This window comes from Centroberyx gerrardi, chromosome 23 (assembly GCF_048128805.1).
Source record: "Centroberyx gerrardi isolate f3 chromosome 23, fCenGer3.hap1.cur.20231027, whole genome shotgun sequence".
NCBI lineage: Eukaryota > Metazoa > Chordata > Actinopteri > Beryciformes > Berycidae > Centroberyx > Centroberyx gerrardi.
In genome coordinates, this window is record NC_136019.1 from 11288626 (window position 1) to 11305590 (window position 16965).

Sequence of the window (16965 nt, forward strand, 5' to 3'; positions counted from 1 at the left end):
ACAAAGTGCTTTGCAAACAACACTCAATAACAGTAACAATAACGATGAAAGGTTGGCAAACAATAAAAACATTAGAACTGAATAATTAGTAGAGGGAAAAATCCAAGGCACTCTCCTCTGTATAAAGTGAAAAAGCCTTTATTATTCTTGGCTATTCCATGTTAAAATGTTAGAAAATGCACCAGTAAACCAGGATGTAACACTTTAACGTGAAATAGCCAAGAATAAAGGCTTTTTCACTTTATACAGAGGAGAGTGCCTTTGATTTATTTCTTCTTTTCTCCTCTACTTATGGATTCCCCATATTTCCAATGATCGCCTCCAGTGAGCAGCAGCGTTCCCCATCTGATCAACACTGAATAATTCATACATTCAAAATTCAGTGATACACCTTAAACCCACCGGACAGGTAGTTAGGTAACAACCTGTCAAGTCCGCCTTTCGACAAGCAGCTGAGTCTCGGGGGCGAACGAGGAGTGTGTGGGAGGGATATTTACTCTGCTTCTACTGTCTTCAACCTTATCTGATGTTAAGATTCATGGGGCCAAAGTTTCTGAGTGTCAGCTTACAGTGTGGGAAGGTCTTTCTTTATTGTTTGTGTGTGCGAGAGGCCTGGCTGGAGGTGAAGGGACGTGACCGTGGAAGTATTATACAGATGTGACGTGCTGGGTGATTCATTCAGTCTTTTGAACTGGGCAGAGGGAGTGTTGAAAGTGAGAGGAGAGAAATGTGACAGAGTAGATATGAGCCAGATATGAACCAGTGCTTTCACAGGAATGGATTGGTGTACACCAGTCCAATCCAATCAACCACCAAGTCATGCCTGGGGAGCCAGACTGTTGTGCAGTTTTTCCACTCTTCACCACTCTGACTTCTACTTCTGCTCTCTGTAATTTAGTAAAGATTTCCTGGCAGTGGATATAATGAAATGGATGAATAAGACAAGAGATACATGAGAGATGACAGAAGAACAAAGAGTGACAATGAATGAAGGCTTTGAGGCAAGGCGATTCAACTGTTGAATTAAACTGTTGGCATCATTTACGGAAAGGTCAAAGGTCAAAGCACACAGAAAAAGGAGAGCTTGTGACAAGATCCAAGGGTTTTGATTTAAGCATTTAGCTTATAGCCACTGAGCCTGTTGTGGAATTATAGGAAAGGTATCACAGTTATTGACTAGGAATCTTCTTCTTCCTCTTCTTCCTCTTCTTCTTCTTCTTCTTCTATCATGTTGACTCTTCTGTGGACCCCAGGAAGACTAGAAGTCACTGAGGCATCAACCAATGTGGATCCTAGTAATATGCCCACCTACTACTAGTAGTAGTTTGTTGGCTGGAACAATAAAAATAATAAAAAGAAAAAAGGAAGAAAGTGCTGATTCAAGTATCCCTGGAAATAGTTTCGTTTTAGTCATCATTTACAACTTTCTCGTTTTTCAAAACAGCTTTTAAATTACATTTTTTCAAAAAGGTTCACTGCATCAACAGTCAGTATATTGGCTGCTGCCTAAAGCTAGATAAAGAACAACAGCACTCTCTACTGTATGATTTGGGTAAAGCATATTTGTTGAGTGTGCAAACGTCATCAAAGAGCGACAACATTTCGCTACCTTTTAATATAGCATTATTAATAATAAAGCTTAAAAATATGTTTTCATGTTAGAATATGATCTGGAAGATTATCCGAACAGATTTTACATGCACGCTTTATTAAAAAGCCCCTGTTTTCTTACCGGGACTTTTACTTTGAACGTACAAAATAAAAGTCCCCGGAAGTCAGCTGGTCGGGTTTTGTAAACACATGGCATGCCGTCCTGTTTGACGTTGAATTATGCCAAAACTGTTTGATATAAAGTTCCCAGGAGAATGCAAGACTCTTCCCGAGGGATTTTGGTCCGCTGTCGACGTCTGGATAAAGAAACCTCACGTTGTAAACAAACGTCTGTGCGGCGCCAAGGAGACGGAGAGTAAAGATGTGGGAGCTGAGGCTGTTGGACCGCTGCTACACCCTGATCCCAAAGAGTCGAGTGATGTTTTATCCTTCTTGACGAGTGGAGTTTCATCTGCTCACGAAACGGAAAAACTCTGGTCCTCCACTGTCAGAACATTTATTCCTAAAGTGAACTGCTACGGCTCAAATGTACACAAAGAAGTTATACTGAAAGGTAAGATTGTGAAAGGCTCTGCTCAGTTCTGCTATCTTATGTTCGTTTTAAATGCATTTTAAAGGCCTCTTTTTGTATTTCTTTACTTTCTGTAGACTTTGACAGGCAGCGCGTGACCTTTCTGCCGTTTGAAGAGGATGCAGAGGGGCAGGTTTCTCAAAAGAAGGGCAACGTTTATCAGATCCAGCTCCTCCAGCAGGACGGGGAGGAATGGTGAGTGGGAAAATGTCCATATTCTGTCATACAGAGGAAGTTCAAATAAGAAGTGATACAGAAAACTTCTGGCTCTCCCTGCTGTGGATCAGCATGACTGAATACATGCGCTTTCAAGACTGTGTTCGCACATTCAGCCTATGTTTAATTAATGTTAACAAAGACACTTAAATCTCCTGAATCCTCCTCTCTAAGTTTGAATTCACATTAAAATACTTAATGCCTTCATGTGGACAGAAGGGAAAGATGACAGTTAGAAAAATACCTGTACACTGAACTAATGTATTTTATTTCTAGGCTATTTGTGCAAGGTAATCGGTGGATACTTTAAGAAAATGAATGAAGCAAGCCTCTCCTAAATATTCTTTATTCTTTTTTTAGTTATGTTGACGTACTTGTAGTCCTGAATCCCCTTAGCAGACTGATGAAAGCTGACACACACAGAATAACTGATTCCTCGATTGTCGCAAATAAAGAATGAACTACACAAATCTTGTCCACATCCCAAAAAGGTTATCTGAATGCTGCATTATTATTATTAGTAGTAACAGTAGTAGTAGTAGCAGCAGTAGTATTGGTATATATGGGTGTGGAAGTAGATTTTAGGATAATGTGTTGGCAGTGATGTCTTTTTTCCTGCACCGTCTCTATTCTCTTCTCCCCAGATGCAGCTTTGTTGTTTGTATTGAAATGTTTTCATATTTAAAACCCTCGACAAACTGGATAACGCAGAAGAACAAAGTCTAGATGACTCCCCTCTCTCCTGCAGGGCCTTGGAGCTGCATGTCTTGAGTCCAGACGATTGGTTCTCAGACGGGCTGGTCTACCCCAAGCTGCCCTGGCTGTCCAGAGATCTGCTGCCCAAACTGGTGCGCTGGGCCTCCGAGAGCCGGAGCAGCGAGTTCAGGAGCACCTTGTCCCTGCTGCCGGTGGAGAAGTACAGCCTCACCTACCAGCAGCTCAAGGACAAGTACAAGGAGATGGTCAAGGTAAACGCAGTGGAAGACCTGAAGACTTGTTGCTGCTCATTTGTGTATTTATAAACTTGTCTCATGGCTGAATTTCATCATTTAGGTTGGGCATAGATCATTATTACTGATGTTTTATTCGTATGCCCAGGTTTGGCCCGAAGTGACGGATCCAGAGAAGTTTGTCTTTGAGGATGTTGCTATTGCTACATATCTCTTGGTGAGTTTAAGCTTGGCTGATATGTGTTTTAACGCCCCAATCAGTAATTTATTTGGCAATATAAATTGTAGTTGTATTTGCAATTTTGCATGGATTCTTGAAGAGTTTCACTGTACTTATACATGGGAAAATAAGGTTCTTGCAACTGTCATATGCCACTGTAATGGCATACAGGTCTTTTTTACGTCCATTGCCAAACAAACATGTCTAACCATGCGTGTGAAACTCATATTTATCTGCCACATGCCATCTGTCCGTGTATAAAAAGCTGAGTCGATCAGTTTGCGAGTGAAAAATGTCTTTAACCCAATAAATCAGTTGATAAAACATCCTCAGGTGGAGTGACAGGGTCTCAACAGGTGGAGCCGTATTGCTCCTGTGGATTGGGGTTTTGCCAGAATGAGTGAAACCTCTCATGAACATACTGCAGTACTTACTGTCTGTCTGTGCTGTGCAGGTCCTGTGGGCCGAGGAGCGAGCAGAGAAGAGTCTGACTGCCAGACAGTCGTTTGTGGACCTGGGCTGTGGAAACGGCCTGCTGGTCCACATACTGTGCAATGAAGGGGTGAGTTCAGGACTGTGTGAACGTTGGCCTCTGTCTACCGTACCCAGTTGAAATGACAGCCATTTTCAGCTTTATGTTTTTATAGGTAGAGCACTTAGACTTCCAAACATATTATATCAAACCTCACAGAACAAACCTAGACTTTAATATCAAAATTTCATATCAACCACTTGAAAAATGGATCAGCAATCTAGTTTGAAAATGATTGCTGGCATGATAATAAAATTCATTAGGGAATATAATTGAAATTATTAGCTATCATTAGACTTTTGCTTGCAAAATAGTACTATTGAAGAGAATGCATTCAGCCGGATTTTTGAATATTGACAAAAAAAATTCAGTTGAATTTGCCTCTGGTTGACTTGTTCCACTATATGCACCACCTTTATGTCCAGATAAACCGCCCCATGAAGAAGACTGACCTCTCAGGCAAAGGTCTTTTAATTAGCCAAATATTCATCTGCGGCTTAATCGATGACATGGGGCCGGTCAGAGCCCAGGTGAGGGGGATTAATGCCTCTGAACATATTTAATCTGTGGTCTCACATCGCCCGGCCGGCCAGTCACAAACTGGGGCAGGTGTAATTGAAATTACACACAGCGGTCGGCGGGCAGAGTGTGAGCGTGGCAGAGGTCGGGCCGGCCGATGAGGCGATTAGCCGCTGACCGTCACGCCGTCTTGTGTTGCAGCATCCTGGAAAGGGCATCGACGTGCGGAAGAGGAAGATCTGGGACATGTACGGCCCGCAGACTCTGCTAGAGGTGAGTCAGGTGAACATGAAGGAGAAGCTTGATTGTAGATGAATTCAGGTTTTTAATTAGTGCTGTTATCATTTCACCTAAGACTGGGAATCCAGGTCACATGTCCTGTAATTTGAATGTGACGCCCACTTTTAAACTACCATCACCCCACTACTGCTTTATGTTTTGATTTATTGGAGTGAATATTTTTTATTATATTATATTTTTTCACTCTTAAATTGGTTGATTGATACTACTGTCAGTATGTGACAGCTACACATTTTTTAACAGCTGCAGATTTTTAATGAATTGTGAAGCTGGTATGTATAAAAATATGGAGTTATTGATGGATCTGAAGCTTGCAGAGGTTATTCAGCAGTTCAGCAGTTTTTACCCTTCAAAAATCCATTTGTATAAATCCACTGAGCGTAATTGAGACTCTGTGAAGATTCCTGAAGAGAAACATTTGTAGATGGAGAATATATTTGTCTCAATTTCCTCAGTCCCATGATAGCTCAAAATATGTTTGTGTTGTCTAATTGTTTACATGGAATACATAAATACTGTAATTTTGTACAGCTTCAAAATCAAAATGTTGGCCAATCTACTTGAGACTAAAAAAAAAAATCAGATTCTTGGATTCCTTGGTGGTGTGAACCGTTTGGATTAAGGATTGGGCCTTTAAGTGTTTTTTAAATGGGCCATGTTCATTTGTTGACACATATACCTTGAAACATAGGAGTTCATGAACTGCTGTTTTCTTGAAAAGCATAATGCAGAAAAAAATGGTCTCAGTTCCATCGTTGTAGTCTGTATATTTTAGTTTAGCAGCATCAAAGGAGTGACATCCCTACATTAAGATTACCTGGAGCAGTCAGCATTGTCGGCTAAAAGGTGGAAAGTGTGAAACATTTTGCTAAAGGGAATCCCACTTTAATGATCGCTACAAGGAACTTGAGAGATACATGAGAGAGCGAAGTGTAACCAAAGTACCGCTGCAGATGGGACTGAACTTCTCACAGACAGACTCACACACACATTTGCAGGGAAACCTCCCCAAAACACACACCGTACTTCCCCGTCTGCCTCTCAGCTTCAGTCTTTCATTTGACAACGAGCTGCTGACTGCTCCCACTGCCGCTCATCTATTATTGACCGTGTTTCTGCCGAGGCGGAAGTGGCAGACCGGCCTGGTCGGACCCTCGGGAACGCAGTACTCCGTGTTAAACCTTCATTTGGACTCTCTCTGGATCTCCTGGGCCTCCATTCTTTTAACTTGCAGTATTTCTGATGTTGATGATGGGCCTACCTAAGGAATGAATTCAATACAGATAGCTTTACATAAATTCTTGGCTATATTTGTTAAGATTATATGATTGATGATCATTTTGCCTAGACCAATTAGTCTCTGATTTGGCCAAATAAGAAGCAACATCCTCCTGAATCAACAACATCCTCTTTAGGAGTTTATTCCCGAGGCGTTATTCCCCCCTGACATATTAAAAGTTTGAGAGGATCCAGGAGTTTTCCTCCTGGCGCAGCGCCGCCGCGTCTCAAACAATTTATAATAAGTGATTCAGAATCAAATTACGGCAGCGTGCATATTCCCCCGGTCTGAGGGGCTCTTGTGCTTTTGGGGTCTTTGCTATTTCAGGAAAAGGCAATCACTCCCGGCGAGTGCTTCTTATTCCCCGGTACGGACTGGCTGATTGGGAACCACTCGGACGAGCTCACACCCTGGATCCCCGTCATCGCAGCCAGGCAAGTCATCAGCAGACACAATCTCACTCAGCCGCTCAAGTGCCAGCTGATCTCTCCAATTTGGAATAACATTATTGCTCCATGGGCAGGGGAGAGACTGTGTGTGTGTGTGTGTGTGTGTGTGTGCCTGCCTCCATGCATGTGAATTCAGTAGCATTTAATGAGACAGCCACCTGATGGCGATGTTGAGCCTCAGTCTGATGTATATTTTTTCCTCTTATCTGATCAGAGATAAAGTGTTTTGAAATCTCCTGTGATGGATTCTCCCTCCTCAATGTTTTGGCGTTTCCTGTCTGTTGCTCAAACTTTGCTTAAACACAACCAACAGGCTGTTTACAGTGGAAAATACGTACAGGAATGTGTAACCACAGCAACATACATTCAATGCATTTGCCAATGAAGATTTACAGAATCAGTTTCAGCAGCACTGAGTAAGGATTTCCTTTTGTTTTCACGTTGCAGGTCCTCTTACTCCTGCCGGTACTTTGTCCTCCCCTGCTGTTTCTTTGACTTCTACGGAAAATACCAGAGGCGGCAGTGTAAGAAGTCCCAGTATAAGGAATACATAGACTTCATCACTGAGGTCAGCCAAGCCAGTGGCTTCAACACTGAGGAGGACTGCCTGAGAATACCTTCCACCAAACGGGTAGGCTTACACTGTACAGCCCAGTCCAGACTCAAACCTCTGACTTACAACTCAAAGTCCAGACTCAAAACTCACCTATAGGCCTAGATTATGCATCCAAGAACCCCCGTTTCATGTAAATTTTGCTGCCTTATTGTACAATTTAAAATTGTTGACATTGACATTTTTTTCCAAGTTCCTTGCTCTGGAGAAAGTGATGCGACTTTCTTGCACTTTAAACGACAGTAAGAAGTTAGAACAGGTTAAGCGGCGGCATCCCTTACATTTATACTATATAACAGCATGACCTCGAGTGTGATATTGCTTTTATACAACAGCTCTATAAACAACGCTATTTATCAAGTAATGCTAATTTGAGACAACAGATTAGGATGTTTTTTTTTTTTTTCAGTCAACGAAAGTGTTTTATAGTCTTAGTCTTAGAAAGGGTCTTAGTTTTGGTTTAAGATTACACCCTTGGTGACCATCCAATAAAGCAGAAGTGCCATAAAATCTATTTCTAAATAAAAACAAAGGAACCCTCGCAAGTGAGCCACTGGACTTGGAGGCACAACATTGATAGCAACTGATTTCCGGCACAGCTGTGCATCGCTGCCTCGTTTCCACCTGAACCTCATTTAGACTGGGATTATGTCTCCTAGAGTAGAGTAGCGGAGCGAGTCTTTATTGTTCCCGAAGGGCCATTTGTTTTATAGCTAGTAGTCATTAAGGCTACAATGCACATGAGCACATTAAACCAACAAGCAAGTGTTTAATGTGCTTTTACTGTATGGGAATCAGTCATAGTCAGTTAGTTCATAAACGCAAAAGCTGTTGGAAAAGTTTTTAATTTTGTTGGCTCTATTCTTGTGAAAGTTAGAGATGAGCCTATAAACCTTTTAATAAACCTTTTTTCTAAAAAGTTAAAACATTTGAACAGGTTGATGAGGTCATTGGTATTAAATAAAGTGGTTCTCTCCAAAATCAGTTAGATATATACACAATCATATATGAATTTCCCCAAGGGGATTAATAAAGTGCTATCTATCTATCTATCATGGTGGCATTTCTGTTATTCATTTTGTAGATTGTAACACACATATGGCAGATTAGCATCGTTATTTCTGCTTTGAGTTGCTCATTGTAGAGTTCCAGTCCTCAGCACCCAAGGGAGACGGACCCTGGTCTGATGTGAACCTCTTCTTCTGCAGGTTTGTCTGGTAGGAAAGTCGAGAACCTACCAGCTGTCTGACGAGGCCCAGGCAGAGCACCGAAGAGCTCGTTACGTCCAGAGCCGCCAGACTCCTTCTGGGGTCACAGCTCAAGGGTCAGAGGTCAAAAATGACGGGGACAGTTGCCATGACAACACAGACACTGACAGGACTTCCGGGAACGACTGGGGAGCCGGGTTCCAGCCCCGAGACCGAGTTGAAACGGTTCGAAACTGCGCTGCTCTCCCCCGGGACTTTGTAGATGGTGTTGTCCTGCGGGTTGCTAACGTTCTACTGAGAATGACCAAGGATGAAGACGGAGGTTCTCCCAGTGCCTGGAACCAAGGAGGTAGGAGGAACCGCAACACAACAGCCACAATTTTCTCTTCTGCCTAATAAAAGAAGATCCAGGTCACACAGAAAACTAAGTCTCCCCCGTAGATGAGCTGTTTCTGAAATGCTGAACAGGTTCGGATTAAATCAAAACTAGAGCGCATTATTTCTGATGTTTGCTGACCCCGGTGTTTATTATTATGAACATTGGGTTTCTGAGGGTTTCGTTACAAGGCTTTGTGATTCATATCTGATGCAGGACAGCTGCAGATACAACCTGAACAAGTGAAACACTTTCAAAACAAGAGTGATGAATCACTTCTCACATTTCCTGTCAGTACCTTAAAATACATTGCGAGCCGCTTCGTGGCACAGCGCCATGTCGGTGGATTCTGCAGCCTGTAACTCTCATCTAAACCATCTAAATCATTTTATCTAACACCCCCGCCCCCCCTCCACCATACCCCCCTACCCCCCGCCCCCCCATCAGTGTCAGTCGGCAGGACCCACATGGCACAGGGCGACACCACTTTGAACCCTGTCAGTATTTCACCCTCCACCAGCCACTTCCTGCACCGCACAGAGCAGAGAGCGCCACACACACACACACACCGTATCACACACACACACTCTCACTTATATACCACCCACGCATCACCTTTGTCAACGCCTCTGCACCCCTCGCTGCCACACAGACACACACACAATGTGAATGAGATAAGGAGATGAGGTCTACTATGATTAAAACAGAAAATTCTCTGTCAGGATGTCAGGGCTGAAATTAGAGAGAGAGAGAGAGAGAGAGAGAGAATACGAGGGAGAAGGAGGGAATAAAGAGAGACGGGGTCTGTAACTCGGTATAGAGATGACTGGATGAATAATGCACCATGATCCATGATTTATGCATGAGTACGCATTTGTATTGAGGTATTCCTGTCAGTTATCTCATCTGCTGTGTAAGAACAAAGGGTAAATTCAGGCTAAAGCCAGGCTGTGCTGAACAGATCCAGGTGAGCCTCACAGTCATCTAAAGGAGTTTGGTATTCGGCGGCGGCCCACTTTAATTGCACCTTCAAACAGCATGAGGACTATTGATATTTTTGCCTATTTTTTCTTGATATTAAACTATTCTTTAAAGCTGCACTAGGCAATATTTTTATCAGCCTAAATCACAGAGCAGGGCTGCAATAGAGAAGATCATCCTATCCCTGCTAATTGAGATGCTCTAGATTCCCCCTATTTGGTCAAATGAAATTCTGATGTCAGGTATTGACACTTCCCCACCAGTAGGAAGTGATGAATCTAAACTTAAGAGTGAAATACAAACTGTCTCCTAAACAGCAGAGAGCAGCTCGTCCCTTTGGTATAATTTGGTATCACACACCGGCTGGGTTGGTAAACATGCTGTGTGCTGTTTACTGATGTTAAGTTTATGTTTATTTTATTTAAGAAAGGGACAGTGCACATTAATAAACATAAGAACTTAGATGCACCATGTAAATATGCCAGATTTAGCCATACAGGCTAATTTTCATCTGTAGTCCATGGGAAGGTTGATGGATGAAGGTTAAAGGAACATAAAAGAAGATACATAACACATAAGTACAGACAAATGAGTAAAAACTATGCAAACATTGACCAGAAGCATTACAAGCAGCATAAAAGAAGATACAAAACACATAAGCACAGACAAATGAGTAAAAACTACTATATATTACATGATTTCTGGGTATTGAAGTTCACATTTTTCAAACAGTTACCTCTCTCTGCCATTTGGAGCTGCTATGCTCCAAATAGCAGATGCTGTAGCACTGTACAAAAGCCTTGGCTCTTATGGTTATAAAATGATGTTGCCCTAATGGGGGCAAAAGTCAATATGTAACCCGTTCATTTCTAAACGCATTCTGCAGAGACCGCTTCATCACTGGAGTCATGCGTGGCAATCTGCTGTGCTAAACATCATCTCATTAAACTCCAATTTCTTGTTTCCTTGTATCCTTATTCTTGTTTGTGAAAGACAGAGGTAGCAGTTACCAAAACACAAGGTCTGATGTAACTCTCCCTTGTGCAGTTTGTGTGACCTAACCTAGCTTGGGTGTAAGAGGGGGGTGGGTGAGAGTGAATATGTGAATATTTAGGTTATCAAGTGGGAACCTCCCGTCACAGATGCTTTGCTTAATTAAACCTGCAAAGTATTTATTAGGTCTGATAGACAAGAGCAGGAACAGATAGGCAAACTCTCCCTTTCACTCACTGATAGCTGCAGCATAGAAACTGCTGAACTTTCTGGGATACACCCGTGTTTTTTTGCAACTTAAAGTGATCCTCTCAAATTTTGTATTCACCGCTCAACATTTTTAGAGCTAATTTTTCCTCCACTTAGCCTGATTTTGAACAGGCTTAAGCAGCAAAAACAATCCCCCCCCCCAACAAGCAATCAATCTTTGGCCATCTTAGCGTTTATTTTGCACAGGGGACGTTTAACCTGGAGCAGTCCAAATGTACCTACAGCTAAGCCATTAATAATAATCTACGCCTGGTCTCAGTCCAAGCAGAGTCCACATTGTCAATACTGCCCTTCTCCCATTAATCCCCATTAACATTGCAGGCAGTAAAGGGCAGCTCTAAACTGTGTATTGATATTATATTAAGGGCTGCAGCTCTCTGGCGTCTGGGCTGTGAGACGGCCGTCTGCCCGCTTTCACACTCTGGACCGCAGGACTTTGTTTGGCTTTGCAGGCTCCTGTGCATGTGGGTGTGTGTTGCATATTTTGAGGATTAAGTCAGCAATGTGACCTTCTAAATTTTGGATGTATTTGGGTGCGCATATGTTTTTGACGAATTTCAGTGGTAGATGGGAAAACACTTTTTTTTTTATAGCTCAAAATGCAGGTTTATTTTACTCCATTTTGTACAGGCATTACGAATGTAAACAAACTTAACAGCACTAAAATACATGTGTAACTACGTCCTTGTATTGAAAGCGCAGACAGTATATTTCAGAGTGAAAATGTCTTTAAATCCAATAAGTCACAATGTAAACAAAGCCTGTAGTCGGACTCAGTGTTGCAGCAGAAGGTGTCATGTCACCATCACAGTTTCCAGGTGCAATAGAGCAGACAAATATCCCCAATTTAATGATTAACTTCAAACAATAGGCTACATTGGTCTTATGTCGTTTTTCATTAGTGGCTTTGCACCAGCTGGAACATCACATTGTCTGCAGATTTAGGTCAAATAATGTTGTGAAACAGCAGCAGGAGCATCAGAAACCCTGTGGCGAGGCGCTCTCCAATATGTCAGAGAAAGAGGAGGCGATTGTCATTTATACAAACCAAAGGTCAGCCCCGATTAAATTCCCTTCTGGGGGAAAAAGGGCAAGCCAGAAATACTGAAATTCTCATGGAACGAAACCCAAAGGCTGGCGGCGGCGGACACACGGCGTACGTCATTTATCTGCTCGGCACGGAGTCGGTTTGGAGATTAAAAGCAGATTAGGGGCTTGGTGTATTTCAATATCAGCCCCCTTTCTCCTTTCTTTACTTTTTGGTATCTAAAATTACTGTCCCAGTGGGGGAGGCAGCAGTAGTTAGTTGGTGACGACAATGACTCACACACTCAAATGGCCGGTGGGAGAGGCAGTGGTGAAATGCACTCCGGTCGCTGTGACAGCTTGTTGGAGAGACTTTAATTGAGCACACTTCACAGCGCTGACTGACACTGAGGGAAGCTGACTGCGGGAAGTATCTTTTCCTGTAAATGTTTCTGTATATAGCATTGATCTTCCCTCTCTCATTCTCACCCCGTCTCTCCTGGAACACTTCTGCTCTCATCCCGCTCTGTAATAATGGCTCTGCCTCTCAGAACAAAAGCTCAACTCAACTCTATCAGCTGTCTTTAATGCATCTTTCTTCGCCGAATGCACCAGACATAACCAGCTGAAAAGGAAAATTTACTTTGGCTTTAATGGTGAAGACGAAGCAGAAGACAAAGAAATAAAACCTCTGGACATACCTGAACTAGTGTGCCAAGATATTGAGAAATGTTAAACTGATCGACCTCCCCCTCCTCTTCTTCTTTCCCTCTATTCTTTTTTCTTTCCCCCTCCTTCCTCCTCTTCAGGCAGTCTTTCTGTGAGAGAGGTGGCTGAGCTGTTGGAGCAGGAGACCCTGCAGCTCCTAAAGAAGGAGTGTGGAGGCCTGCAGACGCTCCTCAAGAACAACCACCAAGTCTTTAGAGGTAGTTCAGCCTCAAAGCTGGTCCACACCAAATAGAAAAACATGGAAGTTTGCATTGCATAAGAAATGTTTTTTCCCCGAATGTAGTTCATTGTAGCAAAACATTAGCAAGCACTTACTCTTTTCATTCACTGGATTCTCTGATGAGGTGAATCCAGGTGAAGGCCATTATGCCTTATTGATTTCCCTTATTAAATCTAAACCAATCACAAAGGAGGAGATGAAGAGAAGCAGACGAGTTAGAGAAGGATTTTCAAGCTTTGAGACAATGTGTGCAAAAGGGGCTGCAACTCAGGAAGATGTCCTTTAATATTTAGTACATTCAGTGTATTTTCTTTCTCCATCTCCTTGGCCAGTAAAGCAATTTTGGGAACGTTGCCTGCCTTCTCATTTTTAACCAGTTTGTTTTTATGGAATGGGTAAACCAGGTTTTAATTGCTTTGATTGGAGTGAGCATTATGTAGGAACACTTCAACTAGATTTATTCGTAATCTTTGCTAATATGAAGGAATATTAACAGAGCACTTTATTCTGAAGCCTTTCTTGCACGACAGATGATTGAATTCCCCTCCCTTTTCTTTTCTTCTTCTAGTGGAAGGAGGGAGGGTCTATATCAGAGACTGGCGGGTGATGAGCGAGAGGAAGACTTCCAGGACCAATGTGAAGAGGAAGCCCGTCGCCCTCGGCGCCCTGAAGACTCGCCCCTGCTGGTTCCACGCCCACCACCCTCATGGCTGCCCCCTGCAGGCTGAACAGTGCGCTTTTGCCCACGGACCCGATGACCTCCGACCCTCCACCAGACCACTGAAGAAGATAAAGAGCGATGATGCCCTTTGATTGGTTCATTCATTCTGAACTTTTTATTTGGACATTTCATTTGAATTTATTGAGTTGATTTTTAAATGACCACCAACGATATATGTGTACCTTTGATCTAAAACTAAATATTGGTGAATACAGTAACCTTTGTTCTATGCAACAGTGTGTCAGTATGAGGGATCTTGGGGAATTATTAATTAGTATTGCAAGTACTTGTATAGAGGTTAAGCTTAAACGGCAATAGGCAAGATTTTTATGGAAAATATATCCATCTTATCTGCCTAAATCAGAAATGGGGCTGCAATGGACGAGCGTCCCAAAACAGTCTCCTAAACTGCAGCAAGCGAGCGCTCCGTCGGTCTGCGGCTGAACCTGCTGTGAAAAGATTTTCTTCACCACCTCTAGAAGAGATTTCGGTCACAGGAATGTGCAGTTTACTGATGTCACATTACATCATTACTGGATACTGAGGTTCTCAAAATTCAAACCATTACCTCTCTCTGCCATGTGGGACCGCCAACATGCAAAGTTGCCCTAGTGCAGCTTCAAGTTTCAGGCTTGGAGCTCGCTGACACCTGGGGGAAAATGTGACAGAAGTATGAGAAAGTAATGGTATTTACTCTGACAGACTTGTTATTTTATTTTTAAATCTTATCAAGCTTATTTTTAGGATTTTAGTGAAATATTCTTACTGCACTGGCAGATAATTTTGTTTTTTCAACAAGTTTGTCATTTTTTCAGAATAATGTAACTCGTTTCAGGACATTTACTAAAAAAGTAAAAGTGAAATGGAGTGGAGTTTATTGTTTCAAGATTTTCTTCATTGTTTTATGATGAATTCTTGAAAGAAGTCATATTGGCATGTATCAAGTGAAATTTATTGAAACCAGCAAGATTGTCTGCCAGTGCAGTGAGATCATTTGTCTAAAAATATCATGAAATAAGCTTGATAGGTCTGGAAACAAGTTAAAATCACTGAACAACTTTTCATTTTTTGCAGTGTACTGAAATTTAATCTCAAAGCATTCATTTGGCTTTTTATTTGTTTCAGGAGTGGAACTTTGTAAAGACCTGGAAATTGTTACTTATTGATGTGGATTTCAAAATACATTTTTTGTTTTTTGTTTTTTTTAAAGATGAAAAAGTCTGTCAGAGCTTTTTGTCAAAGCTTTTTAACCATTATTTATCCAAGCAAGGGGTTTTCTGAGCACTCATGCATTTTTTCAGCGCTGCCCTGCTTCGTGTTCCTCCACTGGAGCAAAACTTTTAAAACTTCTGCGTTCTTATTTTACCTCTACACTTCACTTATGCGGTAAATTCACCACAGCCAGGTACTTTGAGGTTCACAGACGGGGCAGCAGCAAAGACCGGACAGCGTTTGAACAAAGTAAATGTTAGGAGTATGAATTATTTGTTGGCTAGAGTTGAGGGCTTCGCTGCATGCCGTCCCCTGTGGACCGCTGCTCTCTGCTGTACTTCTCCGCCACGCTTCGCCCAGACCCTGCAGCTCAAATGTCAGTCAAAGACAGTAGGGCCCACCCACGGCCTGCAGTGGGGTGATGAGAGGAGGCTTCTCTGGGGGGGGGGGGCATCAGACCCATCTGTCCAGAGTGGAGAAATCTGTCTGTAATGCACAGCATCCTGCACACCTGTTGACCCTGTGTGTAGCCTGGGATGCCAGATTGGTGCTGCTGTTGTCAGCCACATGAAGACAGACTTTGCATTTGAAATTCGTCCACCTCAGGAACATTGTATAAAGATCAAGAATTTCAATCAAGTGCAAAAGATACAAAAGTCTACATCTGAGCTGTCTGGCTTCATTTTTCTCATTCAGCTGCACTAGGGAAGATTTTTCTGTAAAAATACACCCGTCTTATCTGCCTAAATCAGGAAATGGGGCTGCAACACCCCCACCCCAACAGAGACACCATAGATTTGCTCTATTTACCCAAATGAAATTCTGGTGTTGGGTGTGAACACTTCTCCACCAACAGGAGGTGACAGATTGAAACTTAAGCGTGACACACAAACTTTCTCATAAACAGCAGCGACTGAGAAAACTGAAAACCGTCCAGAGAAAACTAGACTCATCAACATTAGATCTTTTTCCTCTCTTGTCCCTTTTGGTATAAAGCATCACAGAACAGCCGGGTCGGTAAACATGAGCATGTTGTGTGCAGTTTACTGACGTCACATTACAGGATTTCTGGGTTTTGAAGCCCGCAAAATTCAAACACTTGCCTCTCGCTGCCATTTGGAGCCGCCAACGTGCAAAGATGCCCAGTGCAGCTTTAATGTAAAGGAAATTCACCTAAGATACCCAATATGTGGGAAAAGGGCTAAAAATCAACACACCAATAATCACTTGATTTATTAAGCACAGTGATGAACCCTGTGTCAGGCAGTCGCCATACATATTGCACACTTCATTTGCTCCTTGTTTTTCCTGTTCAGAGGGCTAAAATCCATACTGTGGTTGAAGGGGACAGCCTAAGGTTAGTTACATATTAGCAGACTGGATGCCCCCAAATCCCCTGGAGCTCCATGGCTGTATCATTGAATACTGATGAAGACGTACGCCGTTTACTCAATCTGACCACAGGGTCAACGCAGGGAGGAAGAGCCGACACCGAAGAAAGCCCCGTAGTCTGCTGGAGAACCAAGAGGGCGAAAGACAGTGCAGTAGCTGGGAAGTTGTGACGGACGTACAGTATTATGGAATTTGACGGTCCTGGTTTTGACGAGAAGCGCTCTGTTGTTTGCAGTCATATAATGCACAGCTATGTGTGGGTTTTAATGAGCTGCACAAGTCATCTCTCTCTCTCTCTCTCTCTCTCTCTCTCTCTCTCTCTCCCCCTCTCTCCCTCCCTCATTCCCCCCCAGTGTCATTATTGTTTCCAGGAAGAAATCAATTCTCGAGAACGCTCCTGCGGCTCTCCCAACATCCAATCGACCTGCTGCCCTACATTTCACTGCTGAGACGCGTGACGTGGCCGGGGAGCGGAGGCGTTCGCCATCCCCCCCCGCCTCCTCCCATACACACACACACACACACTCATGCTCACTCTGTCTGCGACCCTTTGACCCCAGCCCTTCCTGCCCCCCCC

At 42.8% G+C, this 16965-nt stretch overlaps 1 protein-coding gene across 1 annotated transcript; it reads left to right on the forward strand.

The window, feature by feature from the left end:
- The first annotated feature begins 1800 nt into the window (after positions 1 to 1800).
- On the forward strand, positions 1801 to 14002 carry trmt44 (tRNA methyltransferase 44 homolog). Its single transcript, XM_071899019.2, has 11 exons — positions 1801 to 2164; positions 2260 to 2377; positions 3147 to 3366; positions 3497 to 3565; positions 4023 to 4130; positions 4821 to 4892; positions 6526 to 6632; positions 7095 to 7278; positions 8469 to 8817; positions 12924 to 13040; positions 13632 to 14002. Exons 1-11 carry the CDS (start codon positions 1831 to 1833, stop codon positions 13874 to 13876), a joined length of 1923 nt encoding a protein of 640 aa, XP_071755120.1. The 5' UTR covers positions 1801 to 1830; the 3' UTR covers positions 13877 to 14002.
- The last annotated feature ends 2963 nt before the right edge of the window (positions 14003 to 16965 follow it).